The 15,399-nt window shown below is 35.1% G+C and overlaps 1 protein-coding gene across 1 annotated transcript in view; it reads left to right on the top strand.

Moving 5' to 3' along the window:
• The window catches only part of RSRC1 (arginine and serine rich coiled-coil 1), a 413,404-nt gene that overhangs the window by 222,402 nt on the left and 175,603 nt on the right, over positions 1-15,399 (top strand). The window contains exon 8 of the mRNA XM_073023806.1: positions 12,398-12,449. Within this exon, the coding sequence (XP_072879907.1) occupies positions 12,398-12,449 (52 nt within the window). The remainder of the gene's footprint in view (positions 1-12,397; positions 12,450-15,399) is intronic.

Genomic DNA, 15,399 nt, shown 5'->3' with positions numbered 1-15,399 from the left:
GAGGGACCCCGGGGGAGGTAATCAAATCATGGAGGCCAGTCTTACCTGTGCTATTCTCGTGATAATGAATAAGTCTCACAAGATCTGATGGGTTTATCAGGGGTTTCCGCTTTTGCTTCCTCATTTTTCTCTTGCCACCACAATGTAAGAAGTGCCTTTCACTTCCTGCCATGATTCTGAGGCCTCCCTAGCCATGTGGAGCCATAAGTCCAATTAAATCTCTTTCTGTTCCCAGTTTCGGGTTTGTCCTTATCAGCTGTGTGAAAACAGACTAATGCATAGAGATAATATATTTTTATTAACATGCATGGCTATGTGACTTTTGGCAAGTTATTTATTTTGTTTCACAAGATTGTTGTTAGTATTAAAAGAAATAATAGACTGCAGCTTCCAGTCACGATGGAGTAACAAGGATCAGATTTACTCTCCTTGAAACAACTAAAAACTTGAACAAAATATTTGAAAAAACAGCTCTCGAGACAGTGAGCATCAAATATGAAGTATGATGATTCCTGAGAGATGGAAAAAATGAGGTGATTCCTATGGTTGCCTCAACTTATCGCCTAGAGAAAGTTTCTAGATCATGCTACAAAGAGGAGAAACCCAGGCAGAGCCAACTGGTCTCCTTGAGTTGAGAAGATGGAGCTGTGAGACCAGGGAGGCCAAAGCATCTGGGATTCACAGAACAAGTTACCAGACAGGAGTGAGCTTCAGGAGATCTTCACAGGGTGCCCCTTGAGTATGTAGCAGACTACTAATCAGTACATGCATAAGAGGAAACCTGAAGCTTGGGAAATAACCACCTGAAATGATTAGTGGGAACAATAACTGGTACTCACGCACGGTTCCTGTTCTCAACAACCTTCATGGTGTTTAAATAGAGTACTAAAAACCGTCTTCCCTTAATAGTGGGGGGAAATTTCAGATGTAAAGCTGTTCTGGTCCTGCCTGACAAAGCAGGATGCGAAGGGATCAAACTACTTTCCAAGTACTTTAACTGTGTCCTAGAACAAGATTCCAAGTCTGCTTATAGGAATACAAAAATATCTGGCACTGACACAAAGAAATGGCTGACATCCTATCAAAAATGACTAAAGGCAAGAAAATATATATTAAAGAGAAAGCAAGAAAATACACCATATGTTAAAGAGAAAAATCAGGTGAAACTGACCCAGGATTGACACAGTGATGGATTTAGTAGACAAGGACATCATTAATAGAGTTATTATAACTGTATTGCACCTGATGAAAGAGCTATCCTAGAAAGAGTGAACATGCTAAGTAGAGACATGGAAACCATTTTTTTTTTAAAAAATCCAGACATGAAGACTATACAGCTGAAATGAAAAATACACTGGATGAGATTAGAGGATATGATACATTGTAGAAAATGGATTAGTGAGCCAAAAGACATAGCAAAAGAACTATCCAAAATGAAACTAGAGAGAAAAAGAAGGCTTAAAAAAGAAGAGCATTTGTGAGTTGTGGTACAACTTTAGGTAGCCCACCATACAATATGCATGTAATTGGAGTTGCCAAAGGAAAGGAAGGGAAGCAGCAGAAAAAGAGAAGAATGAGTAATAACTGAAAATTTTCCAAATTTGATAAAAACTATAAACCAATAGACCCAAGAAACTCAGTGAACCCCAAACACACAAAAAAAGATGAATGAGGGTGGGTATGGTGGCTTACGTCTCTAATCCCAGCAGTTTGGAGGCCAACATGGGTAGATCACTTGAGGTCAGGCCAATATGGTAAAACCCCATCTCTACAAAATACTAAAAAATTAGCCGGACGTGATGGCATGCGCCTGTAATTCTAGCTACTTTGAAGGCTGAAGCAGGAGAATTACTTGAACCCAGGAGGCTGAGGTTGTAGTGAGCTGAGATAGTGCCATTGCACTCCAGCCTAGCCGACAAAGCAAGGACTCCGTCTCAGAAAAAAAAAAGAAAAGAAAAGATGAATGAAATTACATCAAGTCATATCATAATCAAAATGCTTTTTAAAACTAGTTATGGGAAGGAAAATCTTAAAAGCAGAGAAAAATATATATTCATTATTATGCATAGAGGAATGCAAATAGGTATGAAAGCAGATTTTTCATTGGAAGCAATGCAAACCACAGACGGTAAAGTAACATCACTAAAATACCAAAAGAAAAGTTTTATAAAATTTGAATTCTGTGACTTGAGATAATTTCTTTCAAAAATGAAGGCCAAGTGAATATTTTTAAAAAGATACACAAAAACTGAAATAACTCATCAACAAATAACCTTCACCACAAGAAATGTCACAGGGTGCTTTTTTCGCATTAGGAAAATGACACCAGATGAAAACCTGGGTTGACATAAGAGAATAGAGAAGGAAATGCTAACCACATGGATAAATATGTCTCTTTAAAAGATAACTTCTTAAAGCATCAACAACAATGTTTTGTGGAGTTTATAGCAATATATGACAACAATAACAATAATACTAAGGAAGCTTGGAGGGGAGAAATGAAAGGAGTATTGTAAGGTTTTGATAGTATAGAAGAAATGGTATAATGAAGAGTTATAGCCAATAAGCCAACAAGGAATATAAAATAGCATTATAAAATACCCAATCTAGGCCAGGCGCAGTGGCTCGTGCATATAATCCCAACACTTTGGGAGGCCGAGGCTGGCAGATTACCTGAGGTTGGCAGTTCAAGACCAACCTGGCCAACATGGTGAAACCCCATCTCTACTAAAAAATACAAAAAAAAAAAAAAATTTAGCTGGGCATGGTGTCAGGCAGTTGTAGTCCCCGCTACTTGGGAGGCTGAGTCAGAGAATCACCAGAACCCAGGAGACAAAGGTTACAGTGAGCCAAGATTGTACCACTGCACTCCAGCCTGGGTGACAGAGCAAGATTCTGTCTCAAAAAAAAAAAAAAAAAAAAAAAATCCAATCTAAGAGAAGGCAGAAAAGTAAATTGCAGTGTGGTAGATTAATAATTACAGTAAGTATATGTTGGTCTGAACATTCCAATTATAAAGCACAGTTTTTCAGATTGTATAATAAAACAAGATCCAACTATATTCTGCTTACTTAAAAAAGTACACTTTAAATGTATAAGGACATTAGCAGGTAAAAATAGTGGAAAAATATATACCAGGCTAAAACTTAGTAATGTTAAGATGTCAGTTCTCCCCAAATTGATATGTAGAGTTGGTTCAATCCCATGTATCCTCCCAGCAGGGCTTTAAATAAAAAAGAAAAAAGGACAACTTTATTCTAAAAATTGGGAATGCAAAGGAGCTAGAAGAGCCAAAACTGCATTGAAAAGGAAAGTTAGAGGAGTTACTCTATCTGATTTCAAGAATTAATACCAAGCAATAATAATCAAGACAGTAGGGTCTTGGCATCACTATTGACAAATAGATCAATGGATCAGAATTAGAGTCTAGAAAGAGACTCATCATATATGTGTATATATATGGTAAATTGATTTTTGAGAAAAATGCAAAGTCAGTTGAGTAAAGAAAAGATAGTCTCTTCCACAGATGATGCTGGAACAATTTGATAGCCATATATAGTACCCAAATAAAAAGGAGTTTAAGTGCATATCTTGCACTGTATTAAAAAATTAATTGAAAGTCTTCATAGAATTAAATGTAAAACAGAACTCTAAAACTTCTAGGTATAAATACAGGAGAAATCTTTGTGACTTCAGATTAGGTAAAGATTTCTTAAATACACCACCAAAAAAGCCTGATTCCTAAAAGAGGAAATTGGCAGAGTATGGTGGCTCATGTCTGTAATCCCATCACCTTGGGAGACCAAGGCAGGCAGATCCCTAGAGCCTAGGAGTTTGAAGCTGCAATGAGCTACAATCCTGCCACTGCATTCCAGCCTGGATGACAGAGCAAGACCCTGTCTCTTAAAAAGAAAAAGAAAAAGGAGAAGGAGAAGAAAGAAGTAGGAGAAGAAGAAATTGATGGATGGGATTTCATCAGAAGTCCAATTGGACTTTACATATAAAATTTGCAAAGTGTATATGAAATAAATTACTTTTGTTAAAGAACTCTAGAAACTCAATTTTGAGAAAACAATCTAATAAAAATTGGCAACAGATTTGAATAATCCATTTTACCAAGGAAGATATATGGATAATCAGTACATGAAAAGATGCTCAACACCATTATTCATTAGGGAAATATGGACCACAATGAGACACCACCACACACCTACTAGAATTTTGAAATTGAGAAGACTGACTCTACCAAGTGATGGTTGGGATGTAGAGCAACTGTAACTCTCATACCCTACTGGTGGGAAAGTAAAAACACTTTGGAGTAACTTGGTAGTTTCTTAAAAAGTTAAACATATATTTACCATATGACTTGGCCATTTCAATTCTAGATATTTACCCAAGAGATATGAAAGCACATATTTATACAAAGATGTGTACCTGAATGTTCATAGCCCCTTTTATAATAGCAAAAATTGGAAATAATTTGAACCTTTATTGATAGGTGAATGCATAAAGAAATTATGGTATATCCTTACAGTGGAATACTACCCAGCAATAAAACAAAATGAATTGTTGATAGACATAATAACATTGATAAGTTTCAAACTAATTGTGTGCTGGATTTAAAGGCCAGATATATTAAATATATACACTTTATTGTAGTTCAATTGTACCTCAATAAAGCTGTCTGAAAATGTTTAGGAAAAGATAGGAGTAACACATGTGCTTGGCACAATGTAGACATTTTAGTAAATAGTGTATCTTTCTTTACATTGTTATTTTGACTCTCTCTCATTATACTGTAAGATCCTTGAAGTCAGGAGCTATATCTTTTCATCTTTTTATTCTCAACTTGTAACACAGTACCTTAAATAGAAGATATAGTTTATAAAAGTTTTTGAACAAATGAAGGTAATAAATTTCGGATGATTGAATGTAATGACAAGACTCTGTAAAGTGCCCAGTAGTACTCTAGCACCATTTCCCTATGAGATGTGAAGTTATTTCAACTGTACATTCTTGTACATTCGCTTCAAACAGGAAATTCCAATTACTGTCTTATAAGTAGTTTAAAGGTTATTTTATATTCTTTTTCTATAAAGAAAACATAATAATATGAAATTGACAATATCAAAAAGTCTAAATGTAATCTTAAATCTGATCTTAATTTTTTTTTTTTTTCTTGAGATGGAGTCTTACTCTGTCTGGAAGCAGGAGTGCAGTGCACAATCATAGCCCACTGCAACCTCAAACTCCTGGGCTCAAATAATCCTCCTGCCTCTGCCTCCCAAGTACCTGGGACTATAGGCTTATACTTGTAGTGCAACTAATGGCTAATTGTTTTCTTGTGTAGAGACAGGATCTTGCTTTATTGCCCAGGCTGATCTTGAACTCCTGGCTTCAAGCAATCCTCCTGCCTCGGCCTCCCAAAATGCTGGGATTACAGTCGTGAGTCGCCACACCCACCCCAAATGTTGTTTCTCTTATTTAAAAAAAAAAAAAAAATTTGAATTTTTGTGATTACATAGTAGGTGTATATATTTATGAGGTACGTGAAATATTTTAATATAGGCATGCAATGCTTAATAATCATATCAAGGTAAATGGGGTATCCATCCCCTCAAGCATTTATCCTCTGTGTTACAAACCATCCATTTATACTCTTAGGTATTTTTAATTTAATTTTCTTTGTTACCGTATCTTAATTTTGATTTTTTGAAACATTGCACATCTAATTTTGTTTCCAAGTTTGAGTTCTTTTTAGCTCAGTCACAGTCTTTTCTTTCAGACTTTCTACTTTTCTCTCGTTAACCTCAAAAGTGTTGTTGGCAGATGGAATGGCTTTAATTTCATCAACTTTCAGAATTTCCATAGTGGCGGCCAGGGGTTTAGGGAGCTTAATAGAAATAGAAGTGAGAAACATAAACAAATGATTTCAATAGTTTAGTATGTAAACTAGTTTATATAAGGATAGGCTTCTCTCTTATCATTAATATATACTCATGGGTGGCTCAAAGGATTATGCTGGTTTTGAATGTATGCTTTGGCAGTATTTTGAGAATCTAGACATGCAGTAATTTATAAGGAACTCAAGGGATAAGAATAAATCCAGAGTCAGGAAAAACTCTAGACATTGAGAATGGTCATCTCTACAAGCCATTATGAGACTGACCTATCATTTGGTTAATCTTAGGAGATTTTGTGTGTGTTTTTTTTTTAATTATTTTATTTTATTTTATTTTACTTTACTTTTTATTTTAGAATCTGGGGATACATGTGCTTTTTTGTTACATGTTTATTACATGTATAATGGTGGGGTCGGGCTTCTAGTATACCATAATCCACATATTGGACATTGTACCCAATAGGTAACTTTTCACCCCTCACTCCCCTCCCAACCTCCTCTCTTTTGGAGTCTCTAGAGCCTGTTTTCTCCATCTTTATGTCTATGTTTACCATTTGTGTAGCTTGGCTTTCACTTATAACTGAGAACATGTGATATTTGACTTTCTGTTTCCATGTTAGTTCACTTAAGGCAATGGCCTACAGCTTCATCCATGTTGCTGCAAAGGACATGATTTGGTTCTTTTTTTATGGCTGCATAGTAGTCCATAGTGTACATATACCAAATTTTCTTTAATCAACTATAAGTGGGCACTTAGGTTGGTTTCATGACTTTGATATTGTAAATAGCGCTGCAATAGACATACAAGTTCAGGTGTCTTTTTTATAGAATGATCTCTTTTTCTTTGGGTAATGGGATTACAGGATTGAATGGTAGTTCTATTTTTATTTCTTTGAGATATCTCCTACTGTTATCCACAGCGGTTGAACTAATTTAAATCCCCATCAACTGTATGAGCATTCCCTTTTCTCTGCATCCATGTTAACTAACGTCTGTTGTTTGTTTAACTTTTCAATAATAGCTAATCTGAGTGGTGTAAGATGGTATCTCAGTGTAGTTTTAATTTACATTTCTCTGATGATTAGCAATGTTGAGCATTTTTTTCATGTGTTTGTTGGCCACTTGTATTTCTTCTTTTGAGAAATTTCTGTTCATATTCTTTGCCCAGTTTTTAATGGGACTGTTTGTGATTCTCTTCTCTAAACCTAAGGCTTACAAATGGAGTTAAGTAGTCCAGCCCCATTTGCTCCCACCAAAGGATTATTACTAGTTTTAGCAATTTTAAGCCCTATGTGATACAAATTTCTAGCAGCACTATAGTTTTCTTTTATCCAGTCAAAATTGTGGTACAGTATCTGTACTGACTTTGTTTTCTTATTATTAATAATAGCCAGCTTTAACTTTAATATGGCCTTTAAAAACTTACACTGAAAGTTTACATTATTCTTTTGCTTTTTTTTTTTTTTGAGACAGGGTCTCCCTCTGTTGCCCAGGCTGGAGTGCAGTGGCACGATCTCAGCTCATTGCAACATCTGCCTCCCGGGTTCAAGCGATTCTCCTGCCTTAGTCTTCTGAGTAGCTGGGATTACATGCATGTGTCACTACACCTGGCTAATTTTTGTATTTTTAGTAGAGACGGGATTTCACCATATTGGTCAGGCTGGTCTGGATCTCCCGACCTCAGGTGATCCGCCTGCCTTGGCCTCCCAAAGTGCTAGGATTACAGGCTTGAGCCATGTGCCCTGGCTCTCACTGCTCTAATGATGTCAACGCTACAATTTATGTTTTAAGGGAATCATATTTATATTCTCTGTGATTCTGTTTTTGTGATATTCTTTAATTATGTACTGTTGATATTGGGTGTTGGGTTTTTTGTTTGTTTGTTTGTTTGTTTGCTTAAACAATAGAAATATATTTTCAATTTTTTTTTGAGAAAAGCTCTGGCTCTATCACCCAGGCTGGAGTGCAGTGGTGCGATCTCAGCTTACTGCAATCTTCACCTCCCAGGCTCAAGCTGTCTTCCCACCTCAGTCTCCCAAGTAGCTGGGACCACAGGTGCATGCCACCATGCCTGACTAATTTTTGTATTTTTTGTAGAGATGGTGTTTTGCCATATTGCCCAGGCTGGTCTTGAGCTTGTGAGCTCAAGCGATCTGCCCGCCTTGGCCTCCCAAAGTGCTAGGATTACAGGCATGAGCCACCATGCCCAGCCTAGAAATACATTTTCTCGTTGTCCTGGAGACTAGAGGTTCAAGATCAAAGTGTTAGTAGGGTTGGTTCCTTCTGAGGCCTCTCTTCTTGGCTTGCAGATGGCTTTCTTCTTTCTGTGTCTTCCCATGGTCTTCTGTCTGTAGAAATAGTGTTTTTTAATGGAATGTTTTTTTCTCAGTAAGTTTCTATCATATAAAGTACTTGTGACATAATGCTCTTAAACATGTCCCTGTTTAAAATTTTTTTTGAGAAATCGCTATATTCTGTGCATCTGTATTTGGTAATACTGTTTATTCACTAAGGTATAATTTCTGGTTCTGAATAACATTAATACCATTTACCAATTTTAGATGAAATTTGTACTGATCCTGGAGTCTAATACATGGTAAAATAACTAAAGCATTAGAAATTTTAGCATGCAGGCCCCAAAGGTATTTTCATTCTAAGCCAGCTAGTATGATAGGTAACTAAAAATGGGTTGGTATACAATATTTTTTTAATTCTATATTCTGTTTCTTTCTTCCTCCTTAATCCTTTCTTTAAAAAATAACTATAGGTAGCAGTCACAATGAAGCCAACATAAATGAGACTGCTTTCTCTTCATTTTCGTTTTCATCTCCAACTGAGCTACTTTTTCTGAGCCAGGCAGCTACTGATGCAGATAGACAGGTGGGATGCAGAGGGTTTCAGCCAAGAGGCCTGTGGTGATGCTTTCCCTCTTCTGAGATGAACTCAAGCCTAGAAACAATGGAAGGGAGCCCTCGTGAAAGATTTGAGGAGCAGGTCACTGAGAGGAAAAAAACTACAACCCAAGAATCCTATATCCGTTCAACTTATTCACCAGTCACAGTAAGAAAAGGCTATTTGCAGATGGGCAAAAAGTGAGTGAACATTTGCATCTGTACAACCTATTCAAGAAAAAGGCTTGAGCAATAAATCTAAGCAAAGTAAAACTATTTATAAAATACAGATTACTTTTAAAAGTTTGATCAATGTAACAATATATCCCCATAGTTGGAGTTCATCCCTATATTTCATAAATAAAATTTAGCAAGTTACATCTGCATAGGCAAATATTTTTAGAATCAAATTTCATTTACTAGGTCAAGTATGTTATTTTGGACAATTTTTTTTAAAATGGAATCAAAACTCTATATGCATTTATATCTGTGTGCATTAATTGATTTTATTTCCTGAGTATCCTAGTGGTTTAGTTAGAATGATCCTGAGATTTGGAGTCAGAGTCTTAGTTTTAGTTCATCATTTGCAAGTAGAGGCAAGTTACTAAACTGCTGTTATTTCCTGGTTTTCTTTGTCTTTGAAATATGGATCCTGTATTATAAATTGTTGGAATTATTAGTGAAAAATAAATATATCTTAACGGGTATATTTATTATACACATTAGCCGTCAAGACTTTCCTAGCTGGGCATAGTGGCTCACATCTGTAGTCCTAGCTCTTTGGGAGGCCAAGGTGGGAGGATTACTTGAGGCCAGGAGTTTGAGACCAGCCTGGGCAACATGGTGAGACACGAACTCTATGAAACAACAGAAAAAAGGAGCTGGGTGTGGTGGTGCACACCTGTAGTCCTAGCTACTCAGGGAACTGAGGCAGGAAGATGAGCCCAGGAGTTCAACACTGCAGTGAGCCATGATCACACTACTGCATGTTAGCCTAGGCGACAGAGGGAGACCCAATCTCTTACAAAAAAAAAAAAGAAGCTTTCCTTAGGAATGGTAGTGACTATATCTTCAAGATAATGGTTATAGATGTGGAAATGAAGAAATCTTCCAGGGAGGGAGATTTCATGGGGTAGAAGAGTTTGACAGTATTGCTATTAATATTTTATTGAATGTTGGGTATACATTATTATGTATTTATTTTCTGTCTTAAGCATTTCTTAATTGGTAAAAAAAAAAAAAAAAAAAAAAATCTTGCTCGTGAAATATCTTAACCAGTAAAATGTCTAGGATTTTTCTATCAAAAGACACTACTTACAAGGACACTCTGACGTGTATGCTTCCTAATTCTTCACTTGCTTAGGATCTGCTTGAATCTGGCCCATAAAAGTACTGTATTTACCACATTCTGTACTGGTTTTCATGGTGACTTAAATGGTTGTGAAAAAGTAAAATATTTCATAACCCTGGGCTTGCATTTCTGCATGACCACAATCAGTTGGTGCTGGGTATCAGCTGCTTCCTTTAATTGGGGCATGTGCTTCAGAGTTCTCCACACTTCTCTGTGCTTTCTGATACTAATGTCAAATGTCATTTGCCATTTATCATCATAAATGTGTGCATTAATGGCTTGATACCTGAGACATTTTAGTTTATGACTTTTATATTCAGTAGATATCATAGTCTTCTACTGATACTTTGCTTTGATATTTTAATTTGATGTCACATATTTCCAATACTTCATAACTTTATAAAACATGCTTACATACATTTTCCCTTAAACATATGACATAAAGTACTCTTTATTGGTTGTCATCTCCTCCTTCTCTAGTAACCAATCAGTCCTTTTGTTTTACCAAGTAAATATTTCTCAAATCTGTGTTGTCCTGTTTGACCTTTCTGTTATTGTTTCAGCTCAGGCCCTCCTCTCACCTGAAATTCATTAATTGCCACCTAACTGAGCTCCTTGCCTCTAGACACATTATTTTCAATTCATCCTCAAAAATACTGCTAAAGTGATGTATCAAAGTGCAGATATGATCACATCACCCCTTTGTTTAAAGTTTTTCTAAGTCTCCTCATCTTCCATGGCAGGGGTTGGCACACTTTTTCTTTAAGGTCCAGATAGATACTTTAGACTTTGTTGGTCCTAAGATTCCTGCTACAAATAATGAACTCCTATTGGTGAGTTGATCGCAAAAGCCAGTAGGCACTATGTAAACAAATGGCATGGCCTGTGTCCCAGTAAAACTTATTTACGAAACCAGGCCACTGGTCCAGGTCTATAGTCTCTTAATCCCTGTTCTATGATATAAAAGATTCTCCCAGTTTCTCACTTGTCTCATCTACCACTCTTCAATCTTGTTTCCTGTAGGTTTTTCAGAAGGACCATTCAAATTCTTAAACTTTTCTGAGCACAACATCGTCTTTCTATATCCAGTTATTTATTTTATGCATGCTGGGTTTCTTTTTACAAATAGCAAAATATTCTAGTGTATCTCGTAAATTATGAATTTTGATGTGATATGCATATATAAAAATGGGGTTATTTTGTTTATTGCAGACAACTTTATAAATATAAGGTTTGAAGTCTCAAGTATGGACAACTGGTTTTTTTAACAGGTCTTTAGTAAAAAGTCATAGTCTTGACATAATTCATGACATAATTTGTTGTTTAATATGTTATCCAAAAATCTGAGAGTGCAGTCGCTGGTAGGAAATTAGTTTAGTTTCTTTTTCTTTTCTTTTCTTTCTTTTTTTTTTAATGAAGTCTCACTCTATTGCCCGGCTGGAGTGCAGCGGCGCAATCTTGGCTCACTGCAACCTCCCGGGTTCAAGCAATTCTCCTGCCCCAGCCTCCAGAGTAGCTGGGACTTCAGGTGCCTGCCACCATGCCCAGCTAATTTTTGTATTTTTCGCAGAGACAGGGTTTCACCATGTTGGCCAGGATGGTCTCGATCTCTCGACCTTGTGATCCACCCACCTCGGCCTCCCAAAGTGCCGGAATTATAGGCATCAGCCACTGAGCCCGGCTGGAAATTAGTTTAGTTTCATTGTTATCAACTGTATTGAATCAAGGTTCACTGAAAAAACAATTTTAGGACAGTTCATAGGAGTTGGAAGCATATAAGCCAAATTGTATCCTATCTTCATCACAGTTGTTCCTTTAAATTCCAGTTAGGAAAGCAGAAAATTGGTTTTAGAGTCTGACTTGCATGAAATATTGAACTGAAAGGTTACTATTTAAATTCTCATAGATTGCTTGCCTGTTTCTATGTGCAAAGAAATAACACAATGTAAGAATATGTTGTTAAATGTGTGTGCTTTGCCTTGTTATTAAATTTCAGTTAATTATGTTATTGTAATTGGTACAATGTTGGATAGTAAGCAAAACTTTTTCCAGGAAAAAAAAATGAAAGCAGCTTATCATTGTTGCATCATATAGGCAAATGCAAGATGTGATGGATTTTAATATAAATTATGTTAAAGCTCTTTAAATTTCCTAATATTTGCAAACAAATGCATTCATTTAAAACTCCGTCTATTAAAACTGACCTGTAAATGTCTTGTATGGTTGATTTTTTTTCTTCTTCTTCTTTTTTAGCCACCAGCTGAACAGGCCAAAGCCAGACTACAGCTGGTTCTTGAAGCTGCTGGTAAGTGTTGATAATTAACTTTTATTAAATGAAGAAGTGACAGGTAAACCCTAGGCTGGTAGCATGCTTAGAAATGAGTCAAAAAGAAAACTATTTTTATATATCCTCACAAATTTATCAGCTCTAGATTATATGTATGGCCATATATTATCTGAAATATTTATTGCTGCGGTATAATGCTAAGTGTATTGCTAACAGGTCATTCTTTACCTTTTCATTTATAAAATTGGCTTCAGTTTTAGTTTTTTATTTTGACGAAGCCCAGTTGATTAATTTGTCTTTTATGTACTATGGTTTTGGTGACATGTTTAAGAATTCTTTGACTAATCCCAGATTATGATTTTTTTCTTACATTTTCTTTCTTTTGAAAGAAAAATTAAAATGGAGGAGTCTTAAATGTAACGTGTAAAACCATAAAACTTTATATTTTATGGCTTTTATTTATATAAAATATAACTTTATATTTTATGGTTTTGCACGTTACGTTTGAGACTAACTCTTCCATTTTAATTTTTTAAATAAGGTGTAAAGTTTAGGTTGAGATTGTCATTATTCTAAAGAAAATGAGATCAGTGTCATTTAGTAATTTCCCCGGTTACATTGGACTAACTCACTGGACTGTATGTTCTGGATACCATGTACTCTTTAAGTGCTGTATGTGTTATTTCTCAATGGTACTATAATGCTTTGACTTTGATTTTAGATATCATGTTCACTTGCACGTAGACATTAAATACTTTACTTTTTAAAAACATATAAGATCTATGTTTTCTGAGTACTGATATTTTACTTTGAATCTTAATGTGCTCTTCAAAAATGTATATAACTTATTCAAACAATAAGTCGTAATGAGTAGTGCAGTAGTCCTCTCTTATACATGGTGGATATCTTCCAAGCGTCCAGTTGATGTCTCAAACCATGGGTAGTACAAAACCCTGTATCTATATCTATACTTATCTATCATATCTAATTTATATCTATATCTGGATACACACATACATATATACACGCTGTATTTTTTCCTATACATACATACCTATGATGAAGTTTAATTTATAAATTAGGTAAGACATCAATAATGATAATAAAATGGAACAATTATAATAATATAATAAATATAAATGTGGTTTCTTTCTCTTTGTCTCAAAATATCTTGTACTATAATCACCTATTTTTGGACCACAGTTGACCGCAGGTAACTGAAACTACAGAAAATGAAACTGCAGCTACATATAATGGGGGACTACTGTATATATTTCTTAAAATTTTTTACTATACAGAGCTCATAATTTCCAGCTGGAAAAATTAGAACTCTATTTTAACATCAAAAGTTAATATCAGACCACCAAATGATAGTAGTTATGTTTTTGGGATTCATTGATCAAGAAAATACATATGTGCATATTGATTCAAGGATCTCTTGCATTAGCTCTTTGTGTTCTCATTTAAAGTATACACAGTCTAAAGATTGGGAAGTCCAGGATGAACGATATACTAGCTTCCTGAATTACTAATAGAGGTAACTTACCATATAGGTAAAAAGATTGACAAGTGTTTTAGTTTTGATGAAGTGTCTCTGTACTCCTCCTTATTACTCTAAAAATAATTTATAGTTTATGTTTTTATCTTATTTGTTTTATCTTTAGAAAACATTACTTACTAAAATTTTGTTGTTAATTTTTTTATATTTTCACTCAAATAAAATATACTGTAGGATGTCTAATTAATTTGATTCTTTATCATTTACATAATATGCATTTTGCTTTGAAAAAATATTTCCAGCTCATAATTGAGTATTCCAGCTCATAATTGAATAAACCCTTGCTTTGAAGGAAAATATTTATGTTACCTAGCACGGAAAACATTTATTTCCACAAATGCAATTTTAAATAATTTTATTTCATAGTTTTATTCAGTTTAAAAAAATATTTAGCATGATTTTGAAGTACATTAGAAAATAGATGTGATACTCCAGACCTCACAGTGTATAACTTGCTTATATCCATCTGAATTGTCATCCCTCACATTTAACTTTAACGTTCTAAATTGTACCTAAGGATAAAGAGCTAGATTCTGTGAATTTGAGAAACGTCCAAAATTATGACAATTTTCAAGTTAAAAAATTTATTTTGGCCTAGGTCTAGATAAGCAAAAGACAGACCTTAGCTAAATGTTCAGTTTTTTAAGTCACTCTTTTTTATTGAATATTTATGTTGTTCATCTTTTCTCTCTTACCAGTAACACTGTAATGAACATCCTCTTATACATTGTGTTAGTCATATTTTATTTTATTCTAGGGGAGATTTGTTACTATAGAAATGAGTTTGTGAGGTCAGAGGGTATTAACATTTTCGGCTGGTCCAAAAGTAATTGCGGTTTTGGTTAAACCTCAGTTACTTTTGCACCAATTTAATAGAATGGCTTTTAGTACATTTTTGCCGAATTGTTTTATAAAGCTTTGTGCTGCTTTTCATTGCCACTGGTTAAGTAATCGTTTTACTAGAATTGCTTTTTGATACCAGTTCCGTGAATATATTGCTGTATAATATAACATATTACACCTTTTTGAAAAATACCGTTTTATTTTTAATGAGAACTTGTGACATAGTAGAGGGCAAGTAGATGGATAGGTAGTGGAAGAGTACATAGGCAACTTACTGTCAAGGCTTTAGTTCTCTTTTTGGTGATGAGTTTTAAGGTGTTCATTATATTGTTAAAAATAAGCAAATAAATAAGAAGAACTTGAGACCTGTCTGGTAAGTTTTGCAGTCCAGCCTAGTCTCAAGGGTGAGATAAATGGATAGGGAAGTCTAGTAGTAGCCATTGTCACACTGGAGTTCACTTAGGTTCCTAGGAAAAACACCTTGATTTGGGGACCTTAAAAGTGGGCATGGGCAAAGACTTCAGGCCTTATGCTAGATTCTTGAGGCAGGATTAATTTTAGCCTTAC

The sequence above is a fragment of the Chlorocebus sabaeus genome, chromosome 15 (genome assembly GCF_047675955.1).
Source record: "Chlorocebus sabaeus isolate Y175 chromosome 15, mChlSab1.0.hap1, whole genome shotgun sequence".
Classification (NCBI taxonomy): Eukaryota; Metazoa; Chordata; class Mammalia; order Primates; family Cercopithecidae; genus Chlorocebus; species Chlorocebus sabaeus.
The sequence above is the reverse complement of the archived record's forward strand: the minus strand, read 5'-3'. Positions and strand labels throughout refer to the sequence as shown.